This window comes from Psittacula echo, assembly GCF_963264785.1.
Source record: "Psittacula echo genome assembly, chromosome: 6".
NCBI lineage: Eukaryota > Metazoa > Chordata > Aves > Psittaciformes > Psittacidae > Psittacula > Psittacula echo.
This window is the reverse complement of record NC_137743.1, coordinates 22,772,137-22,785,867: the sequence shown is the minus strand read 5'-3', so window position 1 is coordinate 22,785,867 and position 13,731 is coordinate 22,772,137. Positions and strand designations below refer to the sequence as shown.

Sequence of the window (13,731 nt, the reverse complement as noted above, 5' to 3'; positions counted from 1 at the left end):
AGATCCATCCTCAAACTCCATATAAGATGGAAGTAGTGGCCAGCTGTGCTTCAGGACTGATTATACCACATATTTGTATAGTCCGCACACTAAAGGAGACATAGACACTTCAGCACCTGCTTAAGTTTATTCATTTAGTTTTACAAAACACATAGTGTGACTGACGGGTAGGAATTGAGTTGTCCTCGGGGACTGTGAATACTTGATCAATTTTAGCGCCCTCAATTTACCTCCAGCAGCAGCAGCAGGGCTGGCTTATTGTTTTGGGGAAACCTCTTGTGTTTTTTACTTTGGAGCTGTGCCCCACACTTGCTGATTCCTTGGACACTTCTGGCACATAGAGCCATCACTGTAGGTAGTACATGGGCATTCTGAACCCATGTTTGCGGAGCACTCAGAGGTAGTATCAGATTTTTTCAGGTTTCAGATAACAAACTTACTTCATAGTTATTAATGCTTTTTGGAGGAAAAGCTTGTCAGGGGGGTCACAAGTGATCAATGGGAAAGGGACCATACAATCTTCAGAGCTCATGGAGCAATTTGAGCAGTCAATTTATTAGTATGTAGCAGAGAAGCACTTTCTTGAATTAAAAAAAATATCACAACTGCCTCTCACCTCAGCCTGGAAATTCGCTTTCCCAGCTACTTGACCACCTGCATTAGCTCTGATCTCGTTTGATTTGATCCACTGTATCCAGTTAGTTTCCACAGTATTAATTTTAAATTTCTAATTATTTGATTTCCCTTTCAGGACTGATGATAGATAGGCAGGAATGACTTCCAGAAATCCTGTGACGATTTCAGGCTCCACAAAAAATCCTTTGAATGCAGATTCCACTGCAATTAGCTCATCCAACTGACATTTAATGTTCTCTCTATAGGAATATGTATGGCAACAGAGCATAGTTTCGTAGGGCAGTGATCCTAGATTCCTGCACCAGGCAGTGCTGGTTATGAAGGAGTTACTATTGGGTTGAGTTGGCCTAGAGTGGGTCACAGTCCTCAAGAAAAGAGAGTTTGTTTTAATGCAGTGATGGGCACAGCTCCAGAGGTGTAAGATGTGGTTCAGAGGAGCTTTGAGAATGGGAATTGGATAGGGATGAGCTCATCACCCTGCACTTCTCCAAACTCTTTGACCATGCTTAGACTGAAGGTTTCACAAACCTCTTGATCTTCTGCTTCTGCTCTGTCTCGGGATGCTGTGAGAAAGCAAACCTTTTACTGAAGGACACTGTTGAAGTGAAAAAGGAGGGAAAGTGTAAAATTTGAGACTGTTAGAATTTGGGTTGAAAATTGTGTTGAATGATCAGAGGTTGGCAGTGCTCTATATCTTATCCCATCCACTTTGCCAATCAGTCCTGCAGGTAGTACAAGTAACCATACACTAGTTCAGACATTCTGTTTACTCACAGCATACTCCTTGCTTTCAGTAGGTGTTTGAATATGCAAAAAGCATGCAAAACCAGGGTCTGGGTACCTGTGCAACTTTCTCAGTGATCTTTCCCTTCCCCATAAAACCTCCAGCCTCAAACACCTTGATTTTCCTTTCTGTGCCCTTGGATATATGAATCCTTGTGAAAAGTTGTGACTGGGGAGAGAGGCTGGGCAGAGGCCAGAAGCTTCACAGATGGTGGTGTTTGGAGCTGGGGTTTCCACTCAGGGCCTCCTCTGACCTAAAGCTCTGCCTCTGTGTGAATTAACAGAGCAGCTCAGATCCTCTCTTGGTACAAGCTAGAGTGATTTTTGATGGGGCTGCATGGCACTGTGCCTTCTGAGGATCTGAGCTGATCTTTTTTTAAGAAGCAAAAGAGTTACTCTTCTCTCATGTGTCAAAGTCATTGAGGACTTTTCTAAAAACAGCAGCAGATTCCTTCTGGCATGCTTTTGGCTTTTCAAGTTTGATGCTTTCAAGTATGTGCTTCTGTCCTTGTGGGTTTTTCCCGTTCATAGGAACGCAGTATGACACTATGTACCATTTTTGGTTGTAGCAGTGTCCATAACCTTCTACTCCAGTTCCCTGCTCTGAACTTCTCTTTTGCTGTCACCTTTCTCTTTGTAGCATTGTGTGTGCAATGCAGTTGCATTACTGTAGCCTCAATGTCTCTTGTGGAAAAGAAAGACATTGTTGTCCAAGAACTGTGGTGTTGGGGTGGGGGGGGAAGAGTTGTTTGTTTTCTTTTGTCTGCTCTCCATTTACATTTTTTTAATTCTGACCAATATAACACCTGCTAAAATGTCTTCCTTATCATTTGCTTGGTGATCACACAGCCTTCCCACCATTCATTGAGAGCTGGACCAGATCTCACAGAGTCTGAAAAGAGCTATGTGGTAAGGGCACTGTTTAAATCAGATGTGTAGTCCTAGACTCTCCTCACCCAGACAGTAACAACTCAGTAGAGATAAAATGCCAGCACTGTTTTTAGCTGCAAAGTAGGTACATATTTATCTATTTGCATATATTGTTTTCTTTGCAACAGTAAAAGGGAGCTTATCAATTAGAAAACCTGTCAATGCGAAGTTGGGCTGATTGTGCTGCTAGTCCCTGGGTATAAGTTAAATGAAGCAAAATGCATGAATGGAGCGGCCTGCCCTGCATTCTTGAACTGACTTCATAGCATTTGTATTGGTGCCACTGCATAACTTATTGCAACCTCATATGCTGCTGCTTTTAAAAGTGTATGTATATGTATTTGTTACAAATCTTCAAACTAAATGTCAAATTCTTCTGTATCTTGCCTGTTTTTCCATGCTTACACCTGGATCCCTTCTGCACTCCAATACCTGGATAATTACCTGGATCTACAACTCTTCTTTTTTTTTTTTTTTTTTTTTTTTCCTTTTACTGGACTTATGTGCTGCATCTGGAATGTCCCATCTCTTCTTGTCTATATTTTCCCCTCCCTCTCCCCTGTTGACTGTCCTTTGGGTGTTCTTGGATGTCAATGCTGCCCACCACACAGGAAGCTGTTTGCAATGAGATCATAAACATTGCAGAAAAGTCTGTTCATTACTGCAGTACTATTGCTCAGCCTCTTGACTCTCGCCACAAGGTGACCTCTAATGATCATAAACCATCTCTCATCATTTCTCAGCAACCTCAAGCACAGCAGCAAGGAACCAGCCCTGACAGAAGTCAGACACCACGAGACATGTAAGTCCTTTTGGCTCCCGTCTCTTCCAAGGGCCTTATCTCTGATTGGTGGTGGAAATGGGGAGCTGTGAAAGCTTCAGTATTTCCGGAGTTACATTAGAATGATGGGAAAGTGTCAGCTTTTCTTTATAGAACAAAAATAGCCATGTATCATCATAATGAGTAGCTTGAATCTGGAACCTTGTGTCTGTATAGCACCTGAAACAGTGACCTCATGATCCAGGACTGGGTCTCCTTTTGAGCACTTGACTCATGCTGGTCATGGAGACTATCTCAATGTCTTTGTATTTTGAACCTGGAGTCAAATTAATATCCCCTGGCTACATCATGCTCGTATAGCATGGGTCAATGTGTTCACCCCTGTTCTTAGCTTCTCCCAGTACAGTGAGCAGTCCCACACTGATGCCACTTGGTGCTTTGTTGGCCAGTTCTACAGATAAATTGGTGCTAGGTGATTTGAGAGACCAAGCTTGAGATTTTCAAAGCTGTCTGGTGGATTTAAATCTGGAGCAGCCATTAAGCTAGGTGCAGGTTTTCAATGGTGATTTTTAGAATAGTAGCCTGCACTGCATGCTGGGGACTGAAGTTCCTGGGCACTTTACTTTGCTTTCCCCTGCTCCTTTATGCAGAATGGAAAGTCTCACATCAGCTATTTTCACTCACCACAGACAGAGGATCCAAGCCTCCCCAGATTTGCCCAAAGATTGTTGCCACTCCATAAAGTTTCTTTCTAATAAATACAGCGTGCCTCTTGTGCAAGTGGTTATCCCAGGGCAGGATTCAACCTTGGATTTTGTATGTACTGTATCTCCTCTGCCATGATTTATCCAGCAACCTCAGTGCAGTAGAGTAAGCAGTATCGTTTTCTAAAGTCATTCACTCTGCTATTTGGTCATTCATGGCCCTGCTTATGTGCCTGGGCAAGGGAAGAGATGTCTCATTTAGCCCAGGAATGAGTGTATCCAGGTTTTGGCTTGTATTCAGTAGGGTGTCTGCACTCATACACTCTGTAGGTGCTACATGCTAGGAAGACTCTGATTATTACAGTCTGTGGAGACCACTACATAGAATCATAGAATAGTTAGGGTTGGAAAGGACCTTAAAAGGAAACAGAAGCGCTCTGCATATCCCACACAATGGAGGCATGATGCTTTTTACTGCCATGGCCTTGTGACAACAACCAATTTAATGTGCTTGGCTTCCACTTCTCAAATGGAAAACACAGGTCTAGACTGCATTGAACAAAGTATAGTAGGAATTAGAAAGGAGAAGGGAGATGTCTCCTTCTGAAGGGATGTGAGGGAAATCCAATGGCTAATGTGCAGTGTCTTTCTGGATTTAGAGTTAGCTACCAAGCCCTCTACAGCTACACTCCTCAGAATGATGATGAGCTGGAACTGAGGGATGGTGACATCGTTGATGTCATGGAGAAATGTGACGACGGCTGGTTTGTGGGTGAGTGTGCCACTTGCTGTCAGCAGAGCTTTTTGAGATGCAGATGAGCAGTTTTGCAGAGCATCTGGAAGTTACTTTCATTTGTGGGGTCAAAACAGTGAAAAAATTCAACTTGACTTTTTTCACGATTTCTCATCTTTTCCCACCAAAAACATTAAAATTGGGGTGCAGGAAGGTGGAGCTTTGTTTTCTTTGCTATGTCTCTAGTTTTTCCTTTTACCTTTTGTTAATTTCCCTATTCCCCTCTTCCTCCTGATCCTTTTTGCTCACCCAGATAGCAGAGCAACAGAGGGAACCAAGGAAAAATGGATTTCTGTAGCTTTTCCAAAGCTGAGGTAGCTGTGGCAAGTTACCACAAGTGGCAAGTAGGGGACAAAGGAAACATATGGATGGGAGTTGTAGTCCCTGAAAATCCAGCCTCAGCTGTAGCTGTACATTTAGCAAAATCTAGCCCTTTATCTGCGAAGAATGCAAGTCTGGACAATGTTCTTCATCTCAACACTGCAAAGGCTTGTTCTCTCTTCTTAAGGGAGATTAGCTCATTTACACTGATAGGAGTTTGGCTGCTGTCCTATGGGCCCAGGAGCTTTCACCAGCACCTTACTAAGTGTTACAAGGGAAGACAAAGATGCTTAGTAGTAGAACTAGTTGTGAGCTTGTCTTTACTGAAAGGCTCTTTGACCAGGATTCTTGTTTAACTTTAGAAAGAAATGCCTGCAAGGCAGGAGAGGCTGCCACCTCTGCCTTACCTCTAAGCCTCCCCTGCATAGCTCCATCTTACTCTGGCTTCCTTGTGTTTTATTTTGTGACAGGTACATCCAGGAGAACAAGGCAATTTGGCACCTTCCCAGGCAACTATGTGAAGCTTCTGTACCTGTAAAATAACAGTAATCCCACCGTGACAATGATGGGGTTGTTTTCCAGATGGCATTTTTAAACAGTGAAGAAACAGACAATTTATGAATGTAGTAGAGGAGAGACAAGACGTGTTAGGAGGATGTGGTTATGTGGTACAGTATTGAGTTGAATGTGTAACCCTGCTTCAATGGATTCAGGGTGTGATTTGTTTGCTGAAAAAGAGACAGTTGCTAGTTTACAGTGCTGCCTTTGTGTATTCCTCTTCCCTCCCAGCAAGAGTTTTGATGATAATCTTAATTTGTATGGAGTACTTACCTCTGAGAAGGCTTCAGGGAAGCACATGGTATAGGTTTTGTTTGTGTGTTGAGATAGGATAATGCTTTGGGGCAGTACGCACCCTTGCAGCTGCTCCCTTTCACTGGCAAGGTTCAGGGAGGCCAGGCTTTCTGCCCAGTTTCTGCCTCCCTGAAGACTCACTTTGCACTGCCTTCCACTTCCATAGAAAACCCTTCCTTCATGACATGCATCTTAAGAACCAGCAGAGGCAGAGGACAACTGATGTGGTTAAACTGCAGAGCTCTATGTGGAAAAGGAGTTTGGGACTCGTGGTTTAATCTGTTTAACCTGTGCAGCCAAACCATGATGCAAACATGAAAATCCCAAACTCTTTAATAACATATGACCTTATCTCTGCAGGGATTTTTTCTTTTGTGCAGGTGGTGTGTGTGTGAGTGTATTGTGTACATCAAAATGGACTGAGTCCTGTTTTTTAAAGAGAAATCAGCCCGGCTTTGACATTTATCTGCACAAAGAATAGAACCAATGAACAGAGCACCCATGAGAGCAAATCCTGTTTGAGTGCTATGGCCATTCACTTCCTTTTTCCTCCTTGCCCTGTTGTTGTTCCTAAAGGATCACACTCTTTTTGAAGCATACTCTTGGGGATGAAGACTGCTTCTTTCCCAGCATTGAATAGAGGCTCTGATATATCTGAGCAACATGTCACTGAGGGTGCCTTTTTGTTTTCCTTTTTGGTTAGAGTGTCAATGGTAGGTCTCAAACAAATACATGCATTTTGGCTGCATTTTGTCATACAGAATTCTAATCAACTTGGAAAGCTGTTTCCAGCAGTTATTACCAGTCACATAGATGCATGTTTCCTTGAGGGGAGGGGGGGGGAAATGGCGTGGCTGTATGCTTGCCTGTAAATCCACTCTTTTGATAGACAATTTGTTATTAAGAAGAAGCATAAACAAAACCGGTTCTATCAGACTCTGCTTCCTACAGTTACCATACAAATAGCAAAGGGTTAAATTGCTATTTTGTCATAAGCCGTATTTAATAATATAAAATGCCTATTTTTATGCTGATGCTTTTATACAGATTTATTAAGAGTAACTACAACTAACTGTTAGCACGACTTGCAATGTTTTGATAAATTAGCCATGCTCCTGGGTTTGAAATCAAGTAGGCTTGTCTTCCGCCTAGCTCAGCGGAAGAGAAGACTCGTTGTCTCAGAAATTTGACTGTAAATATGTATATTTAACTTTGTACAGACAATTTACTTACCTTGTATAGAAAAAATAATTTAAACACATTGAGAGAAGGGAGGGGGAAAATAGGCAGTTGTGAAAGGTTGGGATTTTTTTTCCACTTTTATTTAAATGATGGAATTCCGTGTATGTTCACATAAAGAGTTTTAGCACAAAATATCCATTATGAAAGGTTTTCAGATATGACACAAAGCACCACTGTTTCTTTTCAGCAGGAGATATCTTTAATCCTGCATCTTATTTATGGGTTTGTTTTTCTGCTTTGGGTTTGCTCTCAAATAAATATTGCAGCAATATTTAGGTCTGTTGCTAAGATTGGATAACACCAAATTAATCTCTCCAGCAAAGTAACACGATGATACTGACTGTATATAACATACTCATTTAAAGGTTTATTTTTTGTTCTTGCTCTTGCCATTTTAAGTTACACACACACACACACATACACACACGCACGTACAAACTGCAACTTATTTTTGTGTTGATTTTTTTGTTTCTTATTGCAGTGGATTACTATTTGTCAATTAATAAATGGAATTATTGAATTACTATTGTGTTCCTTGTACAAATTATTAAATAAAGTCTATTCCCACTGTTCCTGTAGCAGTGCGCTTCTATATGAGTGCCCCTTCTTGGCTGTGTCCATATAAGCAGCAGCTGTCTGCCATGGGCTTTCTGAGTGTCCTGCACCTGAGGATCCTGCTTGTGACTTGTTGACCAGTTCTCCCTCCTGAGCTGTAGGCAGGCCATAACTTTTTACTCAAAGAAACCAAGGTGTAAAAGCAGAGAAAAAGCTGGTTTGCACCCAGATGTCACTGTAACAGGGGGTCAGGGTGCAGCTGCTGTGGTATGCATTCAGACCTGGGAGCTCAGGAGCATACCCAAGTCCACCGGTTTACAGAGGCTCTTTGTGACTCTCTTTTAAGATGAGAAGACCACACAGGTTAAGTAGGACAAGAAACCCCAAATGCTAGCCTCTGTGGGAAGGGGTGTTTGTTGACATTGGGTTTACATAGGCATTTTTAACCCTAACCTGGGTCGAAGGCCTTAAGATGCTGACCTCTGCAGTAGCTGCGTTCTGATCAGGAAGGTAGGGCTGCAGCACTAATTCAAGGGGTTTGTGGTGAACACATCATGTCTTCTAGCTGTGCAGCAGGAGAGCTAGCTGGGGCTTTTTGTGTGCCCTGAAGGTGCAGAGCAAGGGAAGGCTGGAGCTGAGCTGCCTTGGGGGAGCCCCCTGGGGCTCAGTAACTCACAGGTATCACCAAATTGCACCTTGCACCTCCACAAATCTGCCTAATGCAATCTGCCTATGTGGGGCTCTGCCGACCCCAAAGGCTGGTCTTTCACTTCTTGAGGCATCCACCTCAGCCTGAGTCAAAATTGGGCAACAAACTCTGTGATGGGTGATGGGATGACCAGGCAGACACATACAACACGTCATGGCTGCAGTCACAGTGATTTTGGGAAACTGTAGGCAAGCCAACCCTAAACCTGAACTAACAGAGCAGCAAAAGCCTGAAGCTATTTTCCACTTCCCCAGAAAGCACACAGACATGAGCCTATTTTTCTGTTTCACAGGTTACCTTATATGCTGCAAAAGGGGCAGCCTGATCACTGCTTTGCTGCACTGTCTATCCTAATATACTTGGTCACAGGGAAGAAGAGGACCCAGTGGTGTGTCACAGCCCTCCGGAAATCCCTCACACCTGGGGGAGAAGGAGCTCTTGGTGTCACTTTCTTCACTGCCAGGAGATGTGTAATGATGTGGTAGAAGAACTGCTGCTCTCTGATAGAAATGAGACTAACAGTCCAGATGCAGGTACCCTGGAAGGAAATAACCCATGAAACGACAAGTGAATGCAGGAAAAAGGAGGAAGCCAAGAAAGGGGATTGCAGAGGCAAGGGTATGCCTTGTGATTGGGTCATTCATGGCCATGTCTCATAAGGCCAGCACTTAGTGACCCACCTCAGCCACATTTGCTGACTGCTCCACGCTCCCCTGCTGTGCCTGAGTCCCAGCTTCAGCAGCCGCTTTGTGCTGTGGCTTGCTGCTGTTCTGCTCACTGATGAGCTGTGTTCATTTACCAAATATGCAGCAGTGCTTACACTCAAGTTGTAAATGCCAGCACCATTGCTGTACACAACCTCTCAGATTGGAGGGGCTTAACATGCAACTGGAACAACTATTTTTCCTGAATCACAGCTAAGGAGATTGGCTGGAAAACTCGTATAAGGGAATTCCTTTGTTAGTGGTGTTATAAAAATTCAGTCTTGGCCACGACTGATTCCAAATATTTTATTTAGATTGTTTAAGGGTAAGAGGCAATAAGCAAGCAGCACTGGGTGCACAGGGGAGTCTCCGCTCCACCAAAGACGCACACCTCAGTGTCGTTTCCCTCTACATTTATCCTTTAAAGTTACATGCCTATACGTATTCATGACCTATCCCCGCATCCTATTGAGCTAAAAGGTCCTTTGCACATGCGCAGTACCTCCCCGTGGTCATGGGCGGGGGTCTCAGGATGAAGTAAATGAGTCTTCCTCTTCTTAAACTTTTCACCTTTGGCACAGTTGGACGCCCCAGTGGTTACACAATTAGCTGAAACCAGCCATAAGTGTAATTCTTCTGTTAACTAGCAAAGATTTAGAACACGGTGACCTTCCTGCAAAATTTATTGCAGGAAAGGGCAGGCAAGGAGTATTTCAAGCTAGCAGATGTTTGGAAGGCTCTGTCTGATAAGTAGAAGGATGGTGTGAAATGTTATACTTTAGAAGGCTAGTGTGAAACAATTAACTCATGTTTAGTGGGGCCCCTAAATTCCACAGATTTATACCATAGTTTTCTTTCTACAACTTAAGTTAAGCAAAAAGTACTTTATATTTCCCAGGCACTAGCATTTCTTATATCAAGCCCCCGTATCAGTTTGACCCTTACACAAAACTTAAATTCATTCATTCAATATCAACATTACAAAACCTATAGCCATATAATACACAAACTTTACTTGATCAGCAAATTAAACATTTAAATTTATTACAGTGGTACCACCCTAAGGGGCTAGAGATAAGCACTGATGGACTTGAGCCCTTCCCAGGCTCCGCCCCTACCCATCAGCTCCCGGCTGGGAAACTGCACACAATGCTGCTTATTTCCATCGCCCCCATTAGGTTCAGAGTTAACACCGCGCCAAGCTAGCAGCGGCCGGTCCGTGTTTGCATGGGAAGCGCCGCACCGGGGCAGTCTTACATGCGGTTGCTCACCGGCGGCCTGCTCGGCTCTCAGCTGGGAGGGGATGGACTGGAATGGGGTGAGACGGGGCGTGGGACGCTCCGAGCTCCCGACAACCGAAATTCTCGCCCTCCCACCGCGGTTCGGCTCCGCAAACCTCCCTCGAGAGGGCTTCGCCTTGAACCGCGGCGAGCCAGCGGTATCCGGGGAGCGCTGCTCCGGGGCGGGGACAGCCAGCCTGGCGGCGGCGGAGCCCGAGAGTCCCGGGGAGGGGCTGGGGCGGGCCAGGGGCGGGCTGTGCCGGTGCAGGCGGCGGGGCTGCTGGGCGTCCTGCGAGGTGCAATCGCGCACATGGAGACACACCGCATCGTGCTGTCGGGCCCCGGGCCCTGGGGCTTCCGCCTGGTGGGCGGCCGGGACTTCGAGCAGCCCCTCGCCATCTCCCGGGTAGGGCGCGGCGGCGGCCCGGGGGGGCGGGCGGCGCTGGGGGCTGGGGAAGTCGCTGGGACCGCGTCGGCTCGACGGCGGCTCCGGGGAAGGCTGGGGCTGGCTGGTGGCACAGGGGCAGGGGGCGTCTTCTCTTTTACTTCCCCCTGTTTATTTGTCTGATGTTTATGGAGAAATCCATGGTGTCCTATGCAGCCCCTTGACTTGGCTTTGACCAGAGCCTTTGCTTCTTATCGTTCGTCCATAGCAAACCCCTTTCCACAGGTAGAGAGGATGCCCTCTGCTCCCGCCAGCCTGTAATTTGGTTTTGCAGGCCGTCCTATGGGAAGCAGTCACACTGAGGTGGTGTTAGTGCTCGCCTGCTTTGGCTTGCCATGTATAGGTAAAAGAAAAGCCTTTGTTTACAGAAGCCATATTAACCTACCTTAAGTGCTACAGCCTGTTTCTGTTCTAAGTACTTCTTACCCACTTAAAGAAAAATTAGTTATGAAATGACAGTAAAGTTCCACATGCAAACAGTTTTAGTGGTGTAACTTAATGTGCCGTCCTGGGCTCCAGTGTTTGCCCGTGTAACTTCAGGGATTGGTTCAGAGCGCTTGGCTTTGCTGTCCACATACCCCCTGCACCCAGACATCCCCGAGCAGGTGTTGCCACCTGCGTGGCTGCTGCTGGCTGGGAGCTGAGCCCTGCCCTAAGCTGCTCACTGCACACCTGCAACAACCGAAGGCACATATGCCCATCTCTTCCTGCGTGCCGGCAATGAACCCCAAACTCCCTGTCCCTCTGTGGCTTTCTATGGGGTGGGCTGCTCAGTGTCTTGTTGGGGCTGACTGCAGGCCTGGCTCCCCCCAGGGGAAGGACATGCTCTGATTTCATGATTTCCAGCAATTCCTTTGCAAACCACAGGCATCCAATGAGCTGCTGGCAGCCGTGGGCTCTGGCTCTGCCACCATCTTTACGTGCCTTTGGGGTCTTCAGGTGAGGAAGGGCCACGGGAAGTGGGATGTACAAGAGCTTGAACCTCTGTGAACTGCACTTCAAGAAGCCCAGGATGGTGAAACATGTGAATTGTTCTAAATATCTCCTGCCCCTTGGTCTCATGCAGTGGGGTGCTGCTGCCTGAACGACCCCAGGTGCCACAGGGAAGGCTGCTGGCTTCAGAAAGGGCAGAGCTGGAAGTGCTGTCAGACTCACAGAGGGGGGAAATTATTAATTTTCTGTGTAACCTCTTTCAATCACAGTTATAATGCCTCATTCTTCTAAAGCATTTTTTTTTACATGAAAGCAGCTTTAGTGTAGGGGAAGTGATATTTACTTCATTGTTATGGTAATTGTTGCCATTTCCCTCCAGCAAAACGCTCTGAGGCAGAAATATGTCTGAAGCCCTACCTCATTGCTCTTACCTCTTCTCCTCAGTCACCTTTGTCAGCACTTATGGGCGCATACCAAGAGACACAGATCAGCAAAGCAGCAAAAATAACCACCTCATGAGAAATTGTGACCCTGGGGACTAAAATGTAATAAAATATCTTCTCTGGTGGTGATGACGTAAATGCTGACAATTGGCAGCTCTTATCATGGCTTTCTCTGGTGGCCCCTCTGACATGTTTAATTTCCTCTCCAAGACTTCAAGCCATTAATCCTTCCTGTGCCTTGCTCCTAAGGTTCCTGGGTTTGTGCCCTTGGCTCAGAAACAAAGGTCTCAGAGAGTCCCCCTTCACCATGTAAAAAACCCCAAAACTGGACCAAGATCTGGTCCAGTTTTGGTCTGTTTTAGAGTCTGATCCTCCTTGTGTGATGATTTTATGGGGCTATAACTTAATTTTTCTTCTTCCTTATTGCATTTTATACCTGTGCTCTGACCACAGAGCTTTTTGGGCATGGAGCCCTCCTCTCCTCACAGCTGTGTGCTCGCAGCCCAGAAAGCCAACCGTACCCTGGGCTGCATCAAAAGAAGCGTGACCAGCAGGTTGAAGGAGGTGATCCTGCCCCTCTACTCTGCTCTCGTGAGACCTCACTTGGAGTATTGTGTGCAGTTCTGGTGTCCTCAACATAAAAAGGACATGGAACTGTTGGAACAAGTCCAGAGGAGGGCCACGAGGATGATCAGGGGACTGGAGCACCTCCCATATGGAGACAGGCTGAGAAAGTTGGGGCTGTTCAGCCTGGAGAAGAGAAGGCTGCGTGGAGACCTCAGAGCAGCCTTCCAGTATCTGAAGGGGGCCTACAAGAATGCTGGGGAGGGACTATTCATCAGGGACTGTAGTGACAGGACAAGGGGTAATGGGTTTAAACTTAAACAGGGGAAGTTTATATTGGATATATGGAAGAAATTCTTTACTGTAAGGGTGGTGAGGCACTGGAATGGGTTGCCCAAGGAAGTATTAAAGGCCAGGTTTGACAGAGCCTTGGGAAACGTGGTCTAGTGTAGGGCATCCCTGCCCATGGAGGTTGGAACTAGATGATCTTAAGGTGATCTTTCAGCCCTAAGCATTCTGTGATTCTATGATGGATAAGCTTTGTCAGCAAGCTCTGGCTGTAGGATTGGCATCTGCCAAGGGTTATAAGGGCTTTGATCCCACTAAGGTGTGAGATGGGGGGGCTACCTGAGGGGAATGAGAGGGCGGGGAAGCTGTAGTTTATGATGAGTGCATTGCCCACACAGCAGGGAGGATGTGGCTGTCCCTCCCAGCACTGTTACATGTTTGCTGCAGCATGTGTAGGTTGTATGCCCATGGCACAGATGCGCTCACGGGGAGTGCTGTTAGGAGCAGTACACAGGGCTGGGCTGCCTGCGCTGGGCTGGGCTGCCTGCGCTGCGCCAGGCATGTATCCTTGATTGCACTGTGCAGCAGCATCATCCTGCTGCTGCCAGCTGGGAGCACAGCAATTCAGGTGTGCTACGTGGGGGACAAGACTCCTCCCACGTGGCCAGTGGAGCCTGGCTGTGCCTCATTCAGGGCTGCCCATCCCAGTGATGCACTGTTGGGATCACACTGCTGCTCCAGGTGTGTGCTCGCATGGTAGCATGCCAG

The 13,731-nt window shown here is 46.1% G+C and overlaps 2 protein-coding genes across 2 annotated transcripts in view; both read left to right on the top strand.

Moving 5' to 3' along the window:
• Nucleotides 1-7,559, top strand: part of SORBS1 (sorbin and SH3 domain containing 1) — a gene marked incomplete at its 5' end in the record, with an annotated part of 78,951 nt that extends 71,392 nt beyond the window's left edge. The window contains 4 exons of the mRNA XM_080621163.1: nt 2,269-2,328; nt 2,961-3,151; nt 4,494-4,606; nt 5,419-7,559. Of these exons, the coding sequence (XP_080477289.1) occupies nt 2,269-2,328; nt 2,961-3,151; nt 4,494-4,606; nt 5,419-5,486 (432 nt within the window). The 3' untranslated portion in view covers nt 5,487-7,559. The remainder of the gene's footprint in view (nt 1-2,268; nt 2,329-2,960; nt 3,152-4,493; nt 4,607-5,418) is intronic.
• A 2,990-nt stretch (nt 7,560-10,549) lies between these two features.
• The window catches only part of PDLIM1 (PDZ and LIM domain 1), a 43,987-nt gene continuing 40,805 nt past the window's right edge, over nt 10,550-13,731 (top strand). Inside the window, exon 1 of the mRNA XM_080620893.1 lies at nt 10,550-10,696. Within this exon, the coding sequence (XP_080477019.1) occupies nt 10,601-10,696 (96 nt within the window). The 5' untranslated portion in view covers nt 10,550-10,600. The remainder of the gene's footprint in view (nt 10,697-13,731) is intronic.